Source organism: Bison bison, unplaced genomic scaffold (genome assembly GCF_000754665.1).
Source record: "Bison bison bison isolate TAMUID 2011002044 unplaced genomic scaffold, Bison_UMD1.0 scf7180017864259, whole genome shotgun sequence".
Lineage (NCBI taxonomy): Eukaryota > Metazoa > Chordata > Mammalia > Artiodactyla > Bovidae > Bison > Bison bison.
Genome location: NW_011494831.1, coordinates 2,483,957 through 2,504,866, shown reverse-complemented (window position 1 = coordinate 2,504,866; position 20,910 = coordinate 2,483,957). Strand labels below are relative to the sequence as shown.

Sequence of the window (20,910 nt, the reverse complement as noted above, 5' to 3'; positions counted from 1 at the left end):
TAGCATTTGAGTCTCTAATGACTTGGGTCCAGGTGGGCAGGGGAACCTGCGCTTCCCCGCTGAGCAGATCTGGGCGCTCTGGATCTGACATTGGGGTAGGGCAGGGAGTTGTGGGACATCCTACATCCCTGCGGAGTCTGAAGGCTCCTCTCCTTAACAGCTGGGCTTTTCCCCCTCCTTCCCAATTGAGTTTGGGCGCCAAGCCCCCGAGTGCTCGTCACGCTGGACCCTGGCACGGAACCCTGGCATCACGACTCGGAGGCCGAGATTCTCCCCTGGAGCCACCCAGGTCTGCTGTGTGTTGTGTGAGTGCGTGAGTGCGTGTGTGTGTGTGTGTGTGTGTGTGTATGTGTGCGTTCCCAGATTTTAGCCCTCGAAGAGGTTCAGAATGTCTGGCTACTGCCTTCTCCTAGGAGGAGGAGGAGGAGTCTGAGTTCAGCATCCCTGTTAGAGTCCTTAAGGGCTGGGATGGCTCCAGCAGGTTTTAGGTCTCCTTGATAGGACTGCTTCTCTGGTAGTGCATTTAGGAAGTGCCCTCCTGTTGCCTGTTTGGACACCACCTCTTCAGTTCAGGGGAAGGGGAGAAGTCTCTTTACTGTATCCCAGTTTGCGCTTGATCTTGCCCAGCACCCCTCTGAAGGCTCCCACTTGCAGAAGAGCCATCTGTAGTTCCTGTGGAGAGTGGGAAGGGTCCCCCTAGGCTGGCAGACCCACACCTCTGGCTGCACCTCCAGTGCAGGCAAGGGCTGAACTTTGGGGCTTTGCTGGGAGGGGGTGGGAGAGGTGATAAGCTTCAAAGGAAAAGCCAAGACAATGACTGCTGCTTGCTATTGGCTTTGGAGGGCCCCATCTTAGGTTGGGATTGCCAGCTTGCATAGAAGAGGTGGAAGGGCAGGAGGGGAGCTCCTGCCAGGTGACTGGTAGGACAGCGCTTGGTCCTTTCTGCAGGATGCCTTGTTTCCTGGCACTGATAAACTAGTTCTCTCACACCTTTTAGGAAAACACTGTCCCAAGAGCACCACGTGCCTTTTTTTGCCATCCAAGTGGGCAGGGAAGAGGGCAGGCAGGATAGGGACCATAGATAGCTCAAGGACAGGATGGGATGGAGGGAGAGTTAAAGCAGGCGCCTTAAAGAAAGCTTGCATTTGAGAAAGCCAAGATTCTTGAATTAACTGAGTTTCCTCTAAGTACTTTACCAACCCACAGACCATTTGGCTTGTTCTTCAAGGGCAAGAGACTGGAAGACAGAATTCCCAGGGGACCTCTAATTGACTCTGGCAGTGACAAACACCATCTATCTGTATCCTTAACCACTCAGGTGGTTGCTTTTCTGACTGCCCCAGGGACCCTGGGGGGTTCCTGGTGTATGTATAGGGGACTGACTTTGAGCACAAGAAGCTGGGTGACTGCAAGCTCATACTTCCAAGAGCCATCAAATGGAGCAAGTGGAACTTCTTTATCACCAAGAAACTCATATCAACAACCTGAGTTCAGGCAGCAAGTGAGGTCACAGAGAGAGGGCTGAATTTCACTTCCTTCTATGAGGCAGGTTGTACCCATCTCAGGTTCGGTGCTGGCAGGAATGGTAGGCTGTGGGGAAGGATTTGAAGTTGTGGAGATTAGTGACTCCACACTGAGCTGGGGGACTCTGGGCACTTTGCTGGTTGCTGGACCTCTCCTCTCGGCTAAGCTGTGGTAGGCAGATAGCTCTACTCTGCTGAGAGGGCAGCTGCAATGACTAACTTGGGTTTTTCTCCCCCTCTCTCTCCCAGGACACACTCTTACCACATCGTTGAGCCTGTTTGTTGTGTTGAGCAAGCAGCGGGTGGAGACTAGAGTCTTGGGCGGGGCTTAGCAGGTTTGGAGGGAACCTGGCCGGGCTAGGATCGCTGGCTTTTGTTTTTGCTGCCCAGCCTGGAGCTCTGCTCAGACTGAGATGAGAACTTGATGGTTACTCCTCAGGCCAGCAAAGGGGTGTGTGTGTGGTGAGCACTGTGGGTACAGCCAGTCACAGCGCCCTCTGCCCTCCCACAGCCACTCACAGAGTCTAGTCTTGTTGACATTTCTCCAGGTACCCTCCGTGCTCGTAGCAGCTGACCATACTCCTGCTATGGCTGAGAGTCAGTAGCAGTCCAACTGTGTGACTGTGACCAGCCTGGGTCAGAAGAGGAGGCTGAGGGGAAGGTGGCTCCAAGTGGGCACAGGGAAGAAACATGGAGAATCCTGAAACTGCAAGGCAGCCCACATTTGGGGGTGGGTTGTCACTCTTGGCAATGCTTTATCTGTAGGGTTGACTGTCATCAGTGCCTGAGCCCACTTCTCCACATAAGAAGGGGGAGCAGGAAAGAAGGAAAGGGAGGGAAGTCCTTCTAGGTAGAGCCTGGGTGGGGGCAGCCTCCCGGATGCCTGCATTGCACCCTCACAGGGGAGATGGAGCCACCCCAGTGTGTGGAGGAGCTGGAGGATGACGTATTCCAGCCCGAGGATGGGGAGCCGGGGACCCAGCCCAGGAGCTTGCTCTCTGCTGACCTGTTTGCCCAGAGCCAGCTGGACTGCCCCCTCAGCCGTCTGCAGCTCTTCCCTCTCACGCACTGCTGTGGCCCTGGGCTTCGACCCACCAGCCAGGAAGACAAGGCTACCCAGACTCTCAGCCCAGCTTCCCCGAGCCAGGGTGTCATGCTGCCTTGTGGGGTGACTGAGGAGCCCCAGCGACTCTTTTATGGTGAGTGCTCTTAGCCTCAGGACTCCTCCCTTAGAGATGGGGGAAAAGAGGGGACTTTCCCTCCCCAAACCTGCTCTTTGCTATTTCCTTCCCCAAATTGAGCAGCAGGGGCTATTGATCCCTCAACTCTTCACCTGCTGTCTATCTGCTCATATACTGCTGCTTGCCTGTGCTCCTCAGGCCACAAGCAGGACAGATTTTGGCCTTGCCATTCTTTTCTGCTCATTTGTCCCTTTCTGGAGGGATCCTTGGGTCCATGGTGTCTCCTTGGGTTGGAAGAAGGGTACCTGGGTCTTGGCTTTTACATATTATGGCCTGTTGAGTGGCCCAGCCTTTTGTGTCGTAATAGTGATGTACCTTCCGTAAAGTGGCTAGTGTTGCCCTGGAGAAGGCTGGGGGATCTGTGACTCGCTGTTGACACTGAAGGGGAAAACCCAGCTTGTTCTGGGAGAGAAGTTTCCTGGAGGCAGAAGGTCCCCCAGCCCAGTTGTCACTTGGGACTTTCTGTGTTTGGAAGGGGAACTGGAGAAAGAGGTTGGGCCTGCCTAGGCTCATTGCCAGCAAAGGGGCTGTTTCCAAGGCTCAGTCAGATAAGACCCTTTCATTTGTGGGCTTCAGTGGTTGGTTTTATTAGCAGTTTGCCCTCCTTGGCAAAAGGGCAGGGTTAGATAGCCAGTGTTCTTCATTTAGCACAAAGCTTATGGAGGGAAGGGTGGTTCAGAGGCTATCTTGCTGGGTCTGATGGAGCGGATTGAGGAGACGCTGCAGTTATTCCCAGAAGGAGCTGCACTGTAGGACAATTCAGGCAAAGTAGTTCTGGCAGGAGTCTGAGAAGATGGATAAGGCAGGCGGGCAGGGAGGAGGGAAAGACGGGAGCAAGCGGGCGCCCCTAGTGGCAGCTCGGTGACCAGCACTTGGTCAGTGAGGAGAGCAGGTCTAGGTGTCTGGCCTGGGGCTGGCTCCAGAGAGGAACTTGGCTAATCTGTGGCTCAGAGGCGTCTTCTCTCCCTATGTTTTTGTGCCACTGCCCAGAGCTTCAGGGCCTGAAACCAGCCTTTCTCTGCTACACTAAAAAAGTGAGGTTACTTTCTGATTTTCTTTCTCTGTCCCTTGCTCTGCTCAACTCAGGATCTCTGGAGAGCTGCCTCCAATGTTTTTCTAGAGAAGAGCTTCAGCCTGCTACTACTATATGAATAATGAATAATGAACTGTGGTCAAGCGTAGCTGGGTAAATAAGGACAGAAGGTTGGCAAGTTCAGCCACACTTATTACCTTTGCCGTGGCACTGCCAGTGAAGGGAGGGCTGAAGGAAAGCCTGGCATCAGTTTTCATACTCTTGGGCAGCAGGCAAGTCAGGCTGTCCACATTTGGCAGAGTGCCCTGAGAAAGGCAGGCTCAGTTCCTCTCCCTTCCTATACTAGAGTCTACCCTTGACCCTGGGTCTTGACCAGGGGTGGCAGGCATGGGGAAGATGGGGCAGTGGTGGAGCTTGCTGAGATGTGGGCCCTCTGTCTTTGCAGGCAATGCTGGCTACCGGCTCCCCCTTCCTGCCAGTTTCCCTGCAGGCTTGCCCCTTGGTGAGCAACCCCCTGAAGGGCAGTGGCAACATCGAGCAGAGATACAGATTGCCCGAAAACTCCAGTGCATTGCAGACCAGTTCCATCGGCTTCATATGCAGCAAGTAGGCACCGGGGCTTGGTGGGGGGAGGTGGTGTGCATCTGCTGGGGCTGTGGGGCTGGGGCCTGCCTCAGCAACTCTCTCTGCCAGGCCCCACGTTTAAGGCCCCATGTTACCGTGATTCTCTTGAACTGGAAATCGAGAATGGGCCTGGCTGGATGAGTGCTCTTGCTCTCACCTCTGAGATCCAAGTTGTTCATCTGCCTACTTTCAGCTCAGGCCCCTGGGAAATGCTCCAATCTCTTGAGGAGAATGGCATAGCTTCTTGCAGCCTTGACTGACACACTATATCTTATTGAGTTCATCAGTGGGAGATGGTCCCTTGCAGACCTAAGGGGAAGATTTTCATGGTGCTGAGGAAAACTGGACAGTCGGAGGTACCTGGCTGCGGTGCAGTGGGAAATGGGTAACCAAGGCCTGGAGGGTCTGAGTTGGGAAAAGTGGTGGAACCGGTTGTAACCCGACACTTTCCAGCTGGGGAGGCCGCTCCTCATTGTCTCTGTCTGGAAACCAGGGTTGGGACTCTGGAGACTGTGTACCTCAGAGTCTCTCCAGACCAGTGACCGGGTGCTCGGCGGGCAGCCTGGCACCAGCCCGCCAGGGCGGAGCATCGCGTGTCAGTGGAGCTTGTGGCAGAGCCCATCAACAAAGGCGGCGGCTGGCGGGCTCGTGTGGAGGAGCCCTCTGTGCCTTGGGCTGGAGGCTGCCTGGCTCTGCAGCGGCAGTCTGGCCCGGCCCCTGGGCACTTAACTCTTCCTTCCTGGGCTGACTTTCTGGATGGCTGCCAAGGCGGGGAGAGGAGCCTGAGGCTGGATCCCTGCTAGTACAACCACCACTGAAGCAAAGTCATGCCACCTGGAAATGAACACATTCCCTGCCTCTGGGACAGTGTCCTTGCCTAGTCGGCTGTGTATGTGTATGTGTGTGTGTGTGTGTGTATGTGTGTGTGTATGCGTGTCTATATCTGATTGTATATCAGGAAATCAAGAAAATAATTAATCCACCATGATTGGGCAGACCCTGAGGTTAGATGGGGAAATTCAGGTGACCAGAGGAGAGCTATTGATAATAGGTTTGACTTGAGGACCAAAACATGGCCAGCACCTGGTAGGAGGTGGGGTGGGGAGACAGAAATTGAGTTTAGGTTTCCTGAGATCCAGCCATAAGGGGTTAGTCTCTGCCAAGGTGAGCGTCTCTGCCAAGGGGTTCTGAGGGAAACGTGGGGTTAGACCTGGTCCTGGTGGGTTCCCCAGTCCCTCAGGAAGAGAGGGTGGCCCTGTGCTTAGATAATAAGGCAGCCTGGCTGCCTCCTCTGGCTCCAAGCTCCAGCCCCTATTCCCTCCTTTGATTGTTCTGTGGAAACTTGGCTTAGGGTTTTCCCTTCAGTCCACTCTGGTTCTTGATTTCTGCCTCTTGGCCTTCTTCCTACCCATTCACTTTACGCTGGCTGTGTAGGCCTGTGGTTGGCCTGAGCTCGCAGCTCCTAGCCCCAGTGCTGCAACTGATAGAGGACACAGTGGCTCTGGGTCTCCTGGACTCACCTGGGGGCCTACCTGGAAGGCAGTGTTCTGGATTCCCATTAGACCTGATCTCTCTCAACAGCTGTTTCCCAGAATGTTCCACCATCCACTGGTAAGCCCTTCTAGGCTTGGGAGCAGGCTGGGAGGCCTCCTTTGCCCAGTCGAGCCCTGGCACAGGACTAGAACTCAGCCCAGGGCCATTTCTTCCCAACTCAGTCCCGCACAGGAGAAGCTGGCCCTGATGCCAAGGTCTGACCCTGCCCTTTGCTGTTTGGCATCACGGACCCCAGTGCAGAGCTGTCTCTTGGAGGGCCTGGTTCAGCTTGGGAAGAGGAGGGGCAGAGCCACAGAGTGGGAGGAGAACTAGAGGAGAGTCTCCTCAGCTCTGCACCTCCTTCACTGCTGGTTCCTGACTTCCTTGTGCCCCTCACCATCCTGCCAGCTACCTTCTCCTACCGTGCAGTGGCAGGAGGCCCGCCAATGAGGCCGAGAGCTGGTTTTCCCAAATTTTCCATCGCAAAGAGCTAGGCTTTTTGTCCGTGGGTGTCTTCTTACTTTTATCCCCCTCCTCCCCACTCACCCTGCTCACTTCCCTGGGAGCCCATCCTGTGGGAAGGACTGGGATCATGGCCATGGGCAGATGGAGTGCTGGCATGTGTAGGACCTTTTAGCAGCTAGTTTTAAGAAGTGAGTCATTTTCTGAACTTGATTACAATATAAACTAACGTCTAGATATTTCATATCCACACAAAACTGTTGTCACTCTTACATTCTTATAATTCACCTTCTTTCCCTATTCCTTCCCCTCATCTCTGCAAGCAGGACACTGAGGCACAGGGGTGGAAGTAATTTAGGTTAAGTCTTGAGGCTTCAGATACAAAGTCTGAAGGCCCAGGTTTGAATGCCAGCTACCAGCTACTGGGAAGACACTTGATCTGGCAGAGCCTATTTCCTCTTCTGTAAATTAGACCTAATATCACAGAATTTGATCATGAAGATTCAGTGAGAAAATACCTATCTGAGCTCCAGGCACACAGCAGGTATTCTTTAATGCTTGTTTCCTTTGTCTCTATAATCCCGATCATCCCCCACATTTGTTCTTGTCAGTTCACAGTGCATCTTCCAGCCCACCTGTCCAGCTAGTCCCTAAGCAGAGCTGCCTCCTGTGGGCTCCCTTCCACCCGCCCTGTTCAGAGAAATTGGCTTCTAAGCTATTCACTTATGGGCCTTGTTCTTGTACATTTCTCCTGGGGGAATGATGATCAGTCTCCATCATTATGGGTTGAGTTTAGATAACCAGGAAAGACAACTCAAGACACAGTAAGAAGGTTGAAGGAGCCCAGCCATCTCCTTTCTTCTCAGGTCTGGGATGGTGTCCCAGGGCCAGACAATGGCCCTTGGTCCCCGAATCCTGTAGGGAAGGTGAAGCTTCTGCCTTTTGTCCCTGGTTAGGGACCTCAGTTATTCTTTTTTTTGGCTACATCAGGCTTGTGGGATCTTAGTTCCCTAACCATGGATTGAACCCATGCCCTCAGCAGTGAAAGCATGGAGTCTTAATCACTGGACTGTCAGTCATTTCCAGTTATACTTTTTTTATTTGAGGGGAAGCCCTAGGAGATGTGGAGCACAGGGAAGGGTGTGATGATGGTAGTGCCTTATAGGATGGCATTATGGCAAAGTGAGTGTGTCAGCATGACCCTAAAGGCAACATGCTCCAAATTCCCGCTGGTGCTGGTTATTGCGGGCTGTAAACCCTCCCAGCATGTTTCTCGAGGAGCTTGCTGGATGGAGGTCTAGCTTGGCTACCCAGGTGATCTCTTCCGGATGGCTTCTCTGGACCAATGGGCAAGGATTGGAGACAGAAGCTGTGCTTGCTGTCAATGCTTTGGGTCTCCAAAGCAGCAAGAGAGTTGGTGGCAGAGTGAGTGGAGATAAAAAGCCTTTCCAAACCTGGTCACACACCCTTAACTTCCTCTGGCTGGGTCAGGAGTGCAAGATTCCCCTCTTTGCTCCTTTGTGAGCTTAGCTTAGCTGCAACACGTGCTCTGTGGTGGTCTGGTGACCTTAGCCTACCTTGACCTTGGCTCTGTAATGGTGCCTTGGTGTTTCTTGTCTGTCCAGCTTCTTCAGGGAACATGGCAGTACAGGTTTGCTTCCTCCCTGTGCTCAGGGGCTGCTCTGGCCCAGAGGTGAGTCCCAGCTTCTTTCCATTCCCCTTGCCGTGGTCTCCTCCAACATGAGTCAAAGAATGGAAAAAACCTGGTGTCCTCTCCCCTTAGGAAAGTCTCCTGTCCCAATGGCACCATCTTGAACTTTGTAGTATATTTCTGGGCAGTGTTAAGAAGCCAAGAATCATTAAAAAAAAAAAAAAAAAGTGGCTTCTGGAGACCATTGAGTGAGTAAAGCTACAGGAGAATTGAAATTCTTGTTGGAAATGGCTTTTTCACTTGGATCAGGAGTGGCTCCATTCAGAAGAGTCAGATTTGGAAATTCCCTGAATAGTAATTAGACTTTATGGAAAATGAGATCTGAGAAAAATTTCAGCCATTCAGTGGAAACCATCTTTAGTTGTAAGGTCAGAGAAAGGATCCTGGAATTAGACGCAAAGTCTGGTTCAAATCCCAGCTCTGTCCCTTATGAGTCCTGTGTTCATAGGCAAATCATGTAACTGACTTATCTGAGCCTCAGTTTCTCATACACACCTTGCAGAGTTGATGTGAAAGCCCTTTGGAAATTGTAATATGTTTAACTATTAATTCCCTGGTGGCTCAGTAGTAAAGAATCTTTCCACAATGCAGAAGACCCGGGTTCGATCCCTGGGTCGGGAAGGTCCTCTGGAGAAGGGAATGGCAACCCACTCCAGTATTCTTGCCTGGAGAATCCCATGGACAGAGGAGCTTGGTGAGCTACAGTCCAGGGGGTCGCAAAGAGTCAGCCACGACTGAGCGACTAACACACAATAACTATTAATGCCTAGACAATTTAACACTTTCGAAAATGGGTTTTAGGATTTTGTTTCGACCTGGTTTTGGAGTTCTTGGGGAGCTCTTTTGGAAGTTGTACCTGAGCTGGTGTTTTCTTGGTTTATTAACTAGTGGCTTTTCTGCCCGCAGCCTGGATCTTTTGTTCAGGGAGCCCCTCACTGCTTCCTGACCCTTTAGGATGCTGTCCTTGTTGGTGAGTAGTTTTCTGGAGTTCAGACTATGCCTAATAAAGTTGTTCAGGCTCTAGATGGGGAAGCCCGGGGCAGGAGCCCCAGAGATTCTCTCTAGGGTAAGAAGGGTCCCTAGGAGCCAGCCCCAGAGTGGGAGGTGCCCCTCGGACAGTGCCTGGGGAAGAGTGAGCCTGGGGGAGGAGCTGTGGAGAGTGCTGTGCGTGAGAGCCAGTGCTGGGGCTTGGGGGCCCTGTGTTTGCTCTGTGGCTGGCTCTGTTTATATCGCTCGCTATATTTAGCTTCTGAGTCATCAGCGTGGCTGACTAGAGCCGAGTTCCCCACACAACTCTGCACCTGACTACTCTCTCTTCCAGGAGAAGGGCCTTGTAGTTCCGGACAGTCCATTCCCTCCCCACCAAGGCAAGCCATGGGGATGGGGTTGGCTTTGGGTTTTTTTTTTTCTTCCCGCCCTGGGGCAGGGAGGGTGATGAGAGGGAGGGATTTGGAGGAGGCATTAGAAAAGAAGGACAAAGAAAAAAGTCTGGTTTGCCTTTTGATCTGTGTCTAGCAACCAAGAGGGCATGTTCTATGACCAGTACAGAAACAGCCAGTGTGTGGGGTGAGGAGAAAAGTCTGGCCTTCGGTGCTTGGCTTGACCGTCCTGTCCAGGGAGTGGCCCCGGGCGGGATGAGAACAGTCAGCTGCAAAGGCCTCAGGTCGGGAGGTAGAGCCTTGGGGGTTCCTTCTCCCCCTCCTTGTAGATCCACAACGGACCTGCTCCCTCCTCACTCCCCTCTCTCCCTCACTTTTTAAAAATAATTATTTATTTTTTAACTGGAGTATAGTTGCTTTACAACGTGGTGTTAGTTCTGCTGTATAACAATGTGAATCAGCCATATGTGTCTCCCTCTCTTGTGACCAGAGCACACATACCCCTCTTCCTCTCTGAGTTCCTAAGAAGCTGCTCAGTAGTTTGAAGGAGCTGTTCTCAGACTGGGGGAGACAGAGCCATCCCTAGGGGCAGCTGGGTCAGGGCCTCAGTACTTCCTGTCTCCAGGCCACAGAGGGGCAACCCAAGGCTCTGGGGCATGGGTGGCAAGCACAGCCCGATCCCCCACCCCCAGGGACTGAAGCCGGTGGCCTCCACTTATGTTAGAGGAAGCCCTCCTATCTTGGACTGAGCTGGGCCCAGGCTGCCCTTCTGGGAGAAGCAACTGATGTTGCCATGGTGGTGACTGATAGCTCCAACGTCCGTTAGTGCTGCTGGCTCGGCTGAGGAAGCTCTTGGCGAGAATATTTTTCCTTTTCCGTTTTGCCACGTTGCTTGTTCCTTGGTATCTGGGTCAAAAGCAATTTGGGACAGTAGGCCCACAGGGCCCATTGGGCTGCCCCGGGGGTCTCAGAATTCCTTGCCCAGTTTGGCAGCCTGGAATTCTGAACCCAGCTGCCTCCGGCTGCCATGGCCCATCTCAGAGTGAGAAGTCAGGGATTCCCCCAGGACTTCATGAGCCTGCCTAGAAGATAGTGCTCCTGGGGCAGGTGCTCTGAGCTGAGGGTGTCGAGGGAATTGCTCCACAAAGTCGAGTCTGGACCAGGTTTCCCTTGTCCTCACCAGAGATTGGGGAGCTGCTCCAGGTAGCCACTGGCCCAATGCTTTACAGATATTTTTCTCATTTAAGCATCACAGCAACCTTGTACTTCAACACCTCATTACCCCCATTTTATTGGAAGCCAGGGCTCCGAGAAGTGGGGTAACATGCCCATGTGACACTGTTGATCCTAAAACCATGGTCTTCCCATCACCCATCCCTGCTCCTCAGCAGGTGCAGCCCAGAAGGTGAGAATCTGATGGAGGTCCCACTCTCCACCCTGGCTCAGCTTTGCCTCCTGTGAAACTGAGTTCTTGCTTTTCTCCCCTTCAGACTGTAAAATAATTGAAGACAAGGCTTACAGCTTGCTTATCTTTGTGTCCTTCGTAACTCTTAGCTCAGTTGGGTACCTGATAAAAGTTTGCTGAATCAAACAGAAACATCTTCCCGACTTCTTGTATGTGGAATTTTCCTGAAGTCTTCCTTAGCTCTGTATTCCCATTGTCAACAGCAAGGCTTTGTGGTTCAGCCTCACCATGGTCGGTTTAGAGTTGATGGGGAAAGGAAAGAGGTGCAGTAGGAAAACGACATTTTATAGAGAGTGTATTGCCCTATATTTTAAAAGAAACTGAGCATGGTTTCAGAGAAACATCTGAAGTTAACATTTCAGACCAGTTTTAGCTTTATTTCTGTTTGATCTTCAGTTAGCTCTGCCTCTGAAAGGTTTATCGTCTTTCTAGTCCACAGCATCCTTACTGAATAGTTAATGATCTGGAAACAATTTCTTTAAACATACTGGGGCGGGGGGCAGTTAGGTGGTGATTCTCTTTGAACAGTTAATATCATTTTCATAATGTGAATAAATACACTGTAATATTTTACTGAAAGAACACAGCTCTGGAGTCAGGGATCTGAATCACCCCCTCCCAACTAACTTTAGGGATAACTTTTCTAAGCCTTTGCTTTCCCATCTGTAAAATGGGATTGAAAATAATATCTGCCCTTCCTATGGCCCAGATTTTTGTGAGGAGCAAAAGAGACGATAAGAAAGCATTCTAGGTATGAGATTGTTATAAACTGATCTGTTTGGTCAATTTGCATTTTGTGTGTTTGGTTCTTCGAAATCAGAGCTACAATGTAGCTTTGCTCTTTACCCAAATTCTCTGAGGGTGAACTAGCTCTTGCTGGAGCATCTGGTATACCGGTGACACACGGAGTCCCCAGAGGGTGTGAACTGGATACGGGAGAGACAGAGGGAGATTCTTATCAGGGGAGAGCAGGGAACACTCTTTGTGCTTAGAGCAGAGGCGATGTGGGATGAAACCGAGTTCGATATGTGTAATACAACCTTGTCAGACACTGCAGCCAGCTCTTAAAAAAAATAAAAAAGCCTTTAATAGTTGGGCCTCTCTCTAGGCAAGAGGCTGATCCTATCACTTCAGGTACATCTTCAGACCTGGCCAGACATCAGTTGTTCCTGGCTTCAGACAAGCAGGTTATCTTGGAACGCTGGCTTTTCTGTAGTCAGGGCAGTGTGCTTGTTGAATACCTACTGTGTGCCCTACGTGTTCCCCATCATCCAGGAGGAATGACTGGGTATTCAGTCACAGTGCCTTGCACACAGTGGGAATGACTCCAACACTTGTCAGCTGACTGCCTTCATCCCCCGACCACAGAAGGAAAGTGGGGCTGAAAAGAGAACCCCGGGTCTGTCATCCTGGTTGTGCTTTCTTAACTGAAGAGAGCATTTTTATCCACCATGTGAGGACCCCTTCCTTTGGGGCATTCACCTCGATTCTTGCCTTCCGCGCCTTGGTCCTACCTTCTGGACCAAATTTGAGAGCTCTGGTGTACAGTTAAATTCCCATCAGCTTCTCATCTTCTGAGCCCGTCTTCTACCCCTGAGGATACCCTGGCTGTGCATTCTGGGAACCCCCATTCTTTGTAGATTCCCAAACTTGAGGGGTCCCAAGCAGCTTGGGAGAGCTGAGCCTTGTGCCAGGGGTCAGCACTCTCTGATCTCAGGTGATGAGTCAGGGGCCAAGCGCACTTTTTCCTGGTTCCCCTTTCCTTCTCCCTTTCTTCTGGACACCCTCTCCTGGAAGCATCCATGTGCTCTGATGTTCAGTGTCTTGTGTACCTCATCCGGTTCAGTGAATGTTGATTGCCTTTTTTCTTACTCTTTCTCTCCCTGGCCTCCCTTCAAGTCCTTTTTCTTTCCTTTCTAGTAATGTCCTTTTTAAAAAATTAAAAAAAAACATTTTGTTTATCGTTGTTCTTCATAATCAAGGCATTCTGGTTCTCTTACTGTGTGGCAATTTGATGTCCTTTCAGAAAAGGGCCTTCTGGAACTTACCCTGTGGCAGGAGAAGGCTGGGTGGGGTATGTGTGGCATTGTTCATGCTCACAGAAAGGGTTGCTGGGGCAGTAGATGGTTTCCCAGGCCCTGGTCTTGCTGTGTCTTATGGCTGCCGAGGCAGCCAGCTTGACCCTATACTAGGCAGCTTGTTCTCCAAGCCTACCTAGACCCTCCACCAGGCTGGATTTAGTTGTTGGAGCTCTGAGTTATAATCCTGAAGGTGATTGTGGGTGACAAACTCCGAATCACCAAGCTTTACAGTTGGAAATCACCTCAGTGGTTTCTAAATGCCTGTGTGGCCTGGCTGCCTTAGAAGCACCTGGGCAGGATTAACCTCCAGCTTCGCCAAGTCATTACTTTGGTGGGAGGAGATTGAAAGAGACTAAAGAAAATACCAAATCATGAAATGTTTTCTTCTAGGCTATAGGATCATGAGTGATTTTATTTTTTCCTTTCTAATTTCTTGTATTCCAGTTTTTCTACAGTTAAGATGTATTATTATTATTATTTTTTAAGATGTATTATTTTTATAACTAAAATAGACAATAGATGTTACTTCTGATTTCAAAAAATGTCACTCGGGAGCATTTCAATATACAAATTCTTGGGCCCTTCCCTGAAGATTCTGCCCCAGTTGTTCTGGGTGGGACTTGAGGACTCTGTATTTACAATAACACCTCAGTGGATTCTGTGACACAGCAGGTATGGGAACCACTAATACCATACCTCCACTTCACCTATGAGGAGAGGGAAGACTCAGGCTGGCTGGTGAGAGACCCCAGCCTCCCAGGTCCTCTGATTCCTGGCCCCGGGATGCTACCCACTGCCTAGAGCGCCTCCTTCCTGATTCAGGAGCCCCGAGGCCTGTCCCAGGCAGAGGCACAGAACCTAGGTCCTTCCTAAGGCTGGTCCCTTGTGGACCTAGGCCAGTCTGTGTCTCCCAGCAACGTCTCCACCTTCCAGTCTAATACCACTGTCTTTTGGGTCCTAGAACCTGCCGTCAGAGAAGGCAATGGCACCCCACTCCAGTACTCCTGCCTGGAAAATCCCATGGACAGAGGAGCTTGGAAGGCTTCAGTCCGTGGGGTCGCTGAGGGTCGGACACGACTGAGCGACTTTACTTTCACTTTTCACTTTCATGCATTGGAGAAGGACATGGCAACCCACTCCAGTTTTCTTGCCTGGAGAATCCCAGGGACGGGGGAGCCTGGTGGGCTGCCATCTATGGGGTTACACAGAGTCGGACATGACTGAAGTGACTTAGCAGCAGCAGAACCCGCCATGATTAGAGTGAGGATTCTTTCTTGCCTATCCACAAAGATTGCGGGCCCAGAGAGTTACCCAGAGTGGCAAGTGGCCCCCATTAGGGGAATGTGGGGAGAGATTGAGGCCTACAGAGATGGGATTGGTTCAGGCCCCAAATTGTAGAGCTGTGATCTCCTTCCTTGGCCCTTGAGCTGTTTTGAGATGATTTAGAGAAAAGGAAGATGGAGGGCCTGCTCTGGTATAAAGAAAGGTATGTGGTGGCACTTGGAGCACAGTGGTAATGAGTAAGGACATTGCTCTAGGGCCAGGTGGTCTGGATTTTACCCAGACCCTGCTCCTTACTAGCTATGTGGCCATCCCTGCTACTTACTAGCTCTGTGGCCAAGTTTCCTAACTCTTTGAATGATCTCATCTGTAAAATGGGCATGATAATATATACATGTGTCATAGGGTTGTTGAGAGGATCAAAGGAGCTTAATGTGTGTAGAGCAGTTCTTCTTATACTCTAATATGTCTTAAAGTCACCTGGAGATCTTGTAACAAATTCAATAGACTTTAAAAATAGCCCATATAAAAAAAAAATCTTAAAAAAAAAAGCATTGTGATTCAGTGTGTCTACGTTTCTTATAAGCTCCCAGCTGATGCTGAAGCTGCTCTTCTGTGGACCACACTTTGAGAACCAAGGACATAAACCAGAACCTGACACACTCAGTTTACCATGACTGTTTGGATCGTGGTTGTTATTGTTACTTGGCCTTTTCAAAGAGGCACCTGAGGAGCCTCTAAATTCCAGCAGACTGGCCTCCCTAGAGACCAGTCTTTTCCTGGATTTTCCTCCTATTCCACCCATGACCTTTGCACCTGTCCTGGGTAGCAGCTGGAGAGGGGAGACAGGAGGAGGGGGTGCTCTGTCCAGCTGCTGCAGGCAGGCCTGAGTCTTCAGGTTTACAGCTGAGTCCGTTTTCACGCTGCTTTACTCTAACCAGATTTTGTTAAGCCTGGTGTGTTTCCTCTTTTTACTCGTCTTTGTTTACAAAACACAAGGAAGCCATCAGTCTCTCCAGTCGCAGTCTGCCAGGCCTCCTCTGTGGCACACCCTGACTTCCCTCCCCTTCTTAGCAGGAGCCGTGCCTCCAGCTTTCTGGGTTTTCCAGTCTCCCCTTCTGCAGGGAAAAGAGCAATGCTATTGCTACAGATGTGGGGACACAGATACAGGACAGGGCCCTGAAGTCAGCCTCAGTTGACATCTCACCTCTCCTCTCTCTCTGTGGCCTCAGGCAGGATGACAGGGAACCCAGCAACCTGCCCAGTTGCCTGGGGACAGGTCAGGGGGTCAGGGCCTGACCTTCCTGGGAAGCTCTGGGAATCCAGGAGCTCTGGGGGCTCACTTTCCAACTCTGCCACTGACTTACTCTAGCCTCTGCTCAGCTGACTGGGAGTTGCCTGGTGGGGGCCGGGGCTGTGGTTAAAGACTGCAGGGGCTCCAGCTCCCCCTACACTCGCACACCTCACATAAATGTGATTGCTGCCCAGGCCGCTGCAGCAGTCCAAGTCCAGCCTCTGTGTTGGCTCTTTTTTTTGCACACTAGGTTTTTATTCCCCTGTCCACTGAGAACCCCGTGGAGAGGGCCCCAGCCTCGTCCTCCTGCCCTGGCAGATAAAGAGAGAACAAAGACCGCCTCTCCCAGCACCCCTTAGTCCCCTCCGGGCCTCTGCCAATACCTGTGTGGGTGGGGCACCAGCCACAGTCCCGTGAGTCACTGACCCCTGACCTTTGCCCCAAGCTTCTCTGCCTGACAGTAGGACCTGGGATAACCTCCAGAGAGTAGTGTGCATTCTTTGTTTTTGTTTTGTTTTCAAGTATGTTCTTGCTTAACGTTTAATTGGCTCCAGTCAGTAGGAAAGCGCTCCAAGAGGGATTATTTATGGCTTACTGTCAAGAGCGGCTATAAAAAGGGCAGCGCGGAGCTGAAGATGCTGGGAAGGGAGAGAGGGCAGGCGCCCAAGTGTGTGTGTGTGTGTGTGTGTCTGTGTGTGTGTCTGTGTGTGTGCGTATTTGCACTGGATGAAATCAGATTTTTGCTGCCTCAGCAGTGTGGTTTAAATGGAAGATTAACCCTTTGACCTTCACAGTGTCAAATCACTTGCAGATGGAGGCTCCCCCACCCCTTTCCCCCTTGTTCTCTGTGTTACTTTGGAGTTGGGGGAGAGAGGGGGGCACTTCTTCTCTTTCTTTCTGAAGAAAGTTTGTTGTTGGTGCAGCTGAGGTTTGAGGGGCTCAGGAGCCAATCTGATTAAAAGCAGCACTTGGCTAAACTCTGGAAAATCCTGCAAGCAGGGGAAAAAGTTTAATCCTCTTGTGCACAGTGCATAAAGAGCCTGGTCTTTTCTTTTTAATGTTCACACTGCAATTGTATATGGAGAACGCAGCTATCTCCCCCTCGTCGCCACTTCTCTCATCACTCCCCCAAATCCCCCATGCCCCCGAGTTTGCTGTCCTGATGGGATTAAGGTGCTGCCCTGGGACATGTGGATCTGAACTTTTGCATTGGAAATGATAAGCTGTTGTCTAAGGTTGCATTTAAGAGTTACATTGTCTTTTTTTTTTTTTTCTTTTAGTACCAGCAGAACCGAAATCGCATGTGGTGGCAGATCCTCCTCTTCCTACACAACGTGGCTTTGAATGGAGATGAGAACAGGAACGGGGCAGGCCCCAGGTGAGGCTGGGCTGCCCCCTTCGCACGGGCACCATGGAAGGACACCGGCAAGGACTCACACTGCGTCTTGTGAAGTTGTTGTTTTGTGTTTTTATTTTAAAAATTTCTCTGTGTACATAAGACATACCCAAGCAGGACCTCTTTCCCCGTTCAGGGCCTCGACCAGGAGTGGGGGCCTTTGTCAAACACTGTTGAAGTAGAGGCTGGTGTGTCTGTGACGTGGGACCTCCTAAGGGCTCGGACGAGTAGATCCTCTGTCATCGGTTGTTGAAGACGACCAGGTAGTGATCTCCCATGAGAGGACTGTAGTTTTCCCACAGGAACTTAAGAAATAGGAGGCTGGATTAGACTTGTGGTTCCACCAAAGCTATCAGCCTTCCACCGTGAATGGAGCCCCTATCCGACGAGTCACACTGCTTTAACCCCCGCCCAGGGCCTCAGCCAGGGGCTTTCCAGCTGTGCATGGCAACTTCACTAGGTCGGTCAGCCAGCTCCATGTCTGGGCTCTCACTGGGCCCAGCCATCGCCCACCCCATGGGCTCAGGGATTCTTGCCCAGCCCCTGTCATCTCCAGCAGACCTCAGGGAGGGTTGGGTTTCTCCATGGACCCTCAAAAAGTGCCGCAAAAATGAACCAAACTTCTGGGTAGGCCTCACATCTGCCTTTGTCCCAGTTGGAAGCCCAGGATTGGTCCTGAGGTGCAGAACCACTGCCCACTCTGGCTGCCCGGGACTGGCTGGGTGTCAACCATGGAGGAGCCAAATAGCCAGTCAACGTGGTGTAGCCAGCAGCTTGTGCCTTTGTCAGGTTTTCTTTTGAAAGAGCCAGCCAACAGACTGCGTCCCACCCCCAACAGCAGCACTCTAGGGCCGGAAGAGACAGGACCGGACTGTGGAGGTGCCGGGAAACCAGGCGGCCATCCCACCCATAAGAGTAAGCCCTAGAGGAACCCAGACCCCTTGGTTTCCTTGGAAACCAGTTACCTCCTCCTTTTTATCCCCATTCCTTTCTCACACCTAGTGGGATCCAGGAAGAAGCCAGCACAGTGGCTTTGTCAGCTGAAATGTGTCTTTTAAAGTAACAGACGGTGATTAGAGTGAGGAACTGTCAAAGCTGGGTGCACATTTCCCGTCTTCCTTCAGCTTCCAGCCAGGCCAGAAAGGCAAGCTCTGGAACTCAGCAGGATCACCGCTGCCTCTGAACTCTTTCTTTTCTCTCCCTGCTGTGGCACTAATGGAGAGAATTTAAAGCAGCCTGCCTGGCAGCTCTGAGACCAGACACGGGGAATCTGAAAAAGATGCAGGGAATCTGTTAACCAGACACTTAGAAATTAAATTATCATTTTTGCATATGTGAGAGGTTAACATTGGTGCTAACGGTGAAGCAAGGCCCGAAGAAAAGATGGCTTCCCTGGGCTGAGAAGGCCCCAGGGCTACCCAAGGAAACTGGAGGAGTCCAGAGCAGACTCTCATATCTGAACAAGTCCCAGCTCCTCTGATTGTGCAGAGAGCAAGTCTTCATTCCCATTAAGGACACACTGATCTGGATGTACGGTCAGGCAGGTTGTTCACTGCACAAGGGCACCGGCAGAGGAAGGTGATGGAAGCTAGACTCCAGCCCACGCTCTGCTCACTAAGTCGTATGCCCTAGTGTTGGGCTGTGTCCACTTACAGGAAGGATGCCTTTCCTAATTTGCACAGAGGTACCCTATGAGCTCTCAATAGCTTGAAGAAGGACTTCAAACTGTGCATCAGCCTTGGTTTTGTTCTGCTTGGATATTCTAGAGGTATTACCTACCTATTCTTGGTCAGAATTGTATTCTCAGGGTGTGTACCATGGTTTGTCTGCTAAGAAGATAGGTTCCTTCTTGGGAACAGGCATGGAGACTGGTGCTGGGATAGGCTGACCATTGTGAAGTCCAGCCTTCCCTGTGGGTCTTCGCACCATTTTTTTGAATTGCATGGGACATGTGTTATTTTTCCCTCTCCTGGACCAAGGCTGTGACTGGCAGGGTGCTGGTATACCTCAAGTGGCATGCATAAGAAAACAGGATTATTTTTACCAGCCACTTTTACCCCCTCTTAGCAGACTTTCCGTGTGAGCTGAGTGAGAGTGCAAATAAATGGTCCAGGCCTTGGTGCCTAGGCAAAGTCATCAGCCTCAGAGACCTTGCTGGGCTGAGCAGGATGTCTAGTGGCCTTTCCTGAGAACTGAGCCCGCAGTCTGAGAAGCTCAGTTGAACATTGCACCTGGGGCTGGGTAGAGGGTCGGTCTGACTGCACTGTCTCCATATTCTATGAAGCCAGGAACTAATTCACTATCCTAAGCAAGCCAGGACCAAATGTGAAACTCCCCTCCTTCCCCTCCCGCCAGAACCCAGCAGGTAGAATAGTCCCAGGAGGAAGAGGTTCCTCCTGGCTGGTTGTTTTTAATTGGTGTAGTGATCTAGACTGGCCTCTTCCCCCTCTGCCTGGTGACTTGGTCTGAACATTCCTCAAGTTCAACCTCAGGAGACCCGTCCCTCCCCTGGGCTCCCTCTCCCCAGCCATGACCCCCAGGAGCTTGGCTGTCTCCAGTTAGGGGGTGGAGAATCAGTTAGAGGGAGGGAGAGTCTGACCTGGCTCCTGACCTGTAACCAACAGAAGACTTGTGGAGCTTTTGTGGTTAGCTGAGGGTAGGGTTCGGGAGAGGGACTGGAAACTCTTCCCTGGTAGGAATTGCCCTGGAGGGAAGGGAAGCCTGATGTTCAGGGTCAAAACAACTCTTCTCATTAAGAACCCCAGAGTAGGGGCTTCTGGAAGGTGGTAGAACTAGGGAGGGAACCCCCTCAGGCCAGCTGTCTCACTCACTCAGACAGTTGCAGGACTCAGCTGGGCCTCCTCTATCTTTGCCTGCTTCAAAGCCTGGACTGGTTTTGAAGAGGCTGCCCCTGGGGCCTTTTCTTGCTCAGTCCAAGGATCACCTCCCTCAAGCCCCCAGAGCAAGGGGCTTATGTGATAGGCATGTCCCGAAGGCTCAGAGGGGCCCAGCTGACTTGTCTGTCTGTCTCCAGTGGCCCAGCCTCAGCCAAGGATGGGCTGGACATGGCAAGGAGGGACATGGTCCAGCCAGGGCCTCCTCCACTTGGGGGCTGGGGAGCCACTGTGAGTGTCCTGGTTAGCACACAGAGAGTTCTGATGAAGTGGAGTGGGGCAAGTGAGGGATAGCAGAAGCAGGCACATCGGCTCTGTGGGGGCTTCTGCACATTGGTGCTGCAGGGTCCCTCTGTGTGTGGGTGGGGACACCTTAGTGATAGACTACTCAGGCTGACTCCTTAACTCATTAGCCTGTGAAGCCTCCTGGGAACACTGAGCAGTGGGTGTCCAAGGCTGGTGGGCACTTTGAGCCTTGAGGGAACAGCAGAGCAAGCCATATGCTTCATAGATGAGTCAGCCTCTTGGGCTGAAGGTGCTTGGAGCTCTGCAGGCTCCTAGTCCGTGCTGCCCTTCTCTCTGCACAGCAGACCAGCACCTCTCCCTGCTTTGTGAGCATCGCCCAGCAGGTTGCTCCATCCCTGGGTCCACAAGGGCTGTGGGGGGAGACCTAGTGAGAATGTAGCATTTTGTCCCTCCCAGGTTAGCTGACCTGGGTTCACTGTGCTCTGCCTCTGGGAGAGAGACAAGAGAAGAGAGGGAGGGGATGGGAACTCATTGTTTCTAAACCTGTACAGAATATTTGGCTGTGTGTTCTTCCCGTGCATATATGTGTATATATCTTTGCCTCCATCAATTGGTACAGTTTTTAATAAAACCATTTAAAGCAAAGCTGGTCTTTTCCAAGGTGTAATAAAAATGCAAGGGGGTCTGTTAACGGATTAGAGATTCCTAACTTGCTTCTCGCTGCCCTCATGAGTGACACCCCACCCC

The 20,910-nt window shown here is 51.5% G+C and overlaps 1 protein-coding gene across 4 annotated transcripts in view; it reads left to right on the top strand.

Annotated features, from left to right (window-relative positions):
• The window catches only part of BMF (Bcl2 modifying factor), a 21,136-nt gene extending 328 nt beyond the window's left edge, over nucleotides 1-20,808 (top strand). Inside the window, exons 1-5 of one of the 4 annotated variants that reach the window (XM_010847939.1) lie at nucleotides 12-289; nucleotides 1,773-2,253; nucleotides 2,426-2,722; nucleotides 4,243-4,403; nucleotides 16,908-20,808. In XM_010847939.1, the coding sequence (XP_010846241.1) occupies nucleotides 2,214-2,253; nucleotides 2,426-2,722; nucleotides 4,243-4,403; nucleotides 16,908-17,009 (600 nt within the window). In that variant the 5' untranslated portion in view covers nucleotides 12-289; nucleotides 1,773-2,213 and the 3' untranslated portion in view covers nucleotides 17,010-20,808. Of the gene's footprint in view, nucleotides 1-11; nucleotides 2,254-2,425; nucleotides 2,723-4,242; nucleotides 4,404-16,907 lie in introns of those variants that run through there. The other 3 variants (XM_010847938.1, XM_010847940.1, XM_010847936.1) reach the window with 3 other exon arrangements.
• The last annotated feature ends 102 nt before the right edge of the window (nucleotides 20,809-20,910 follow it).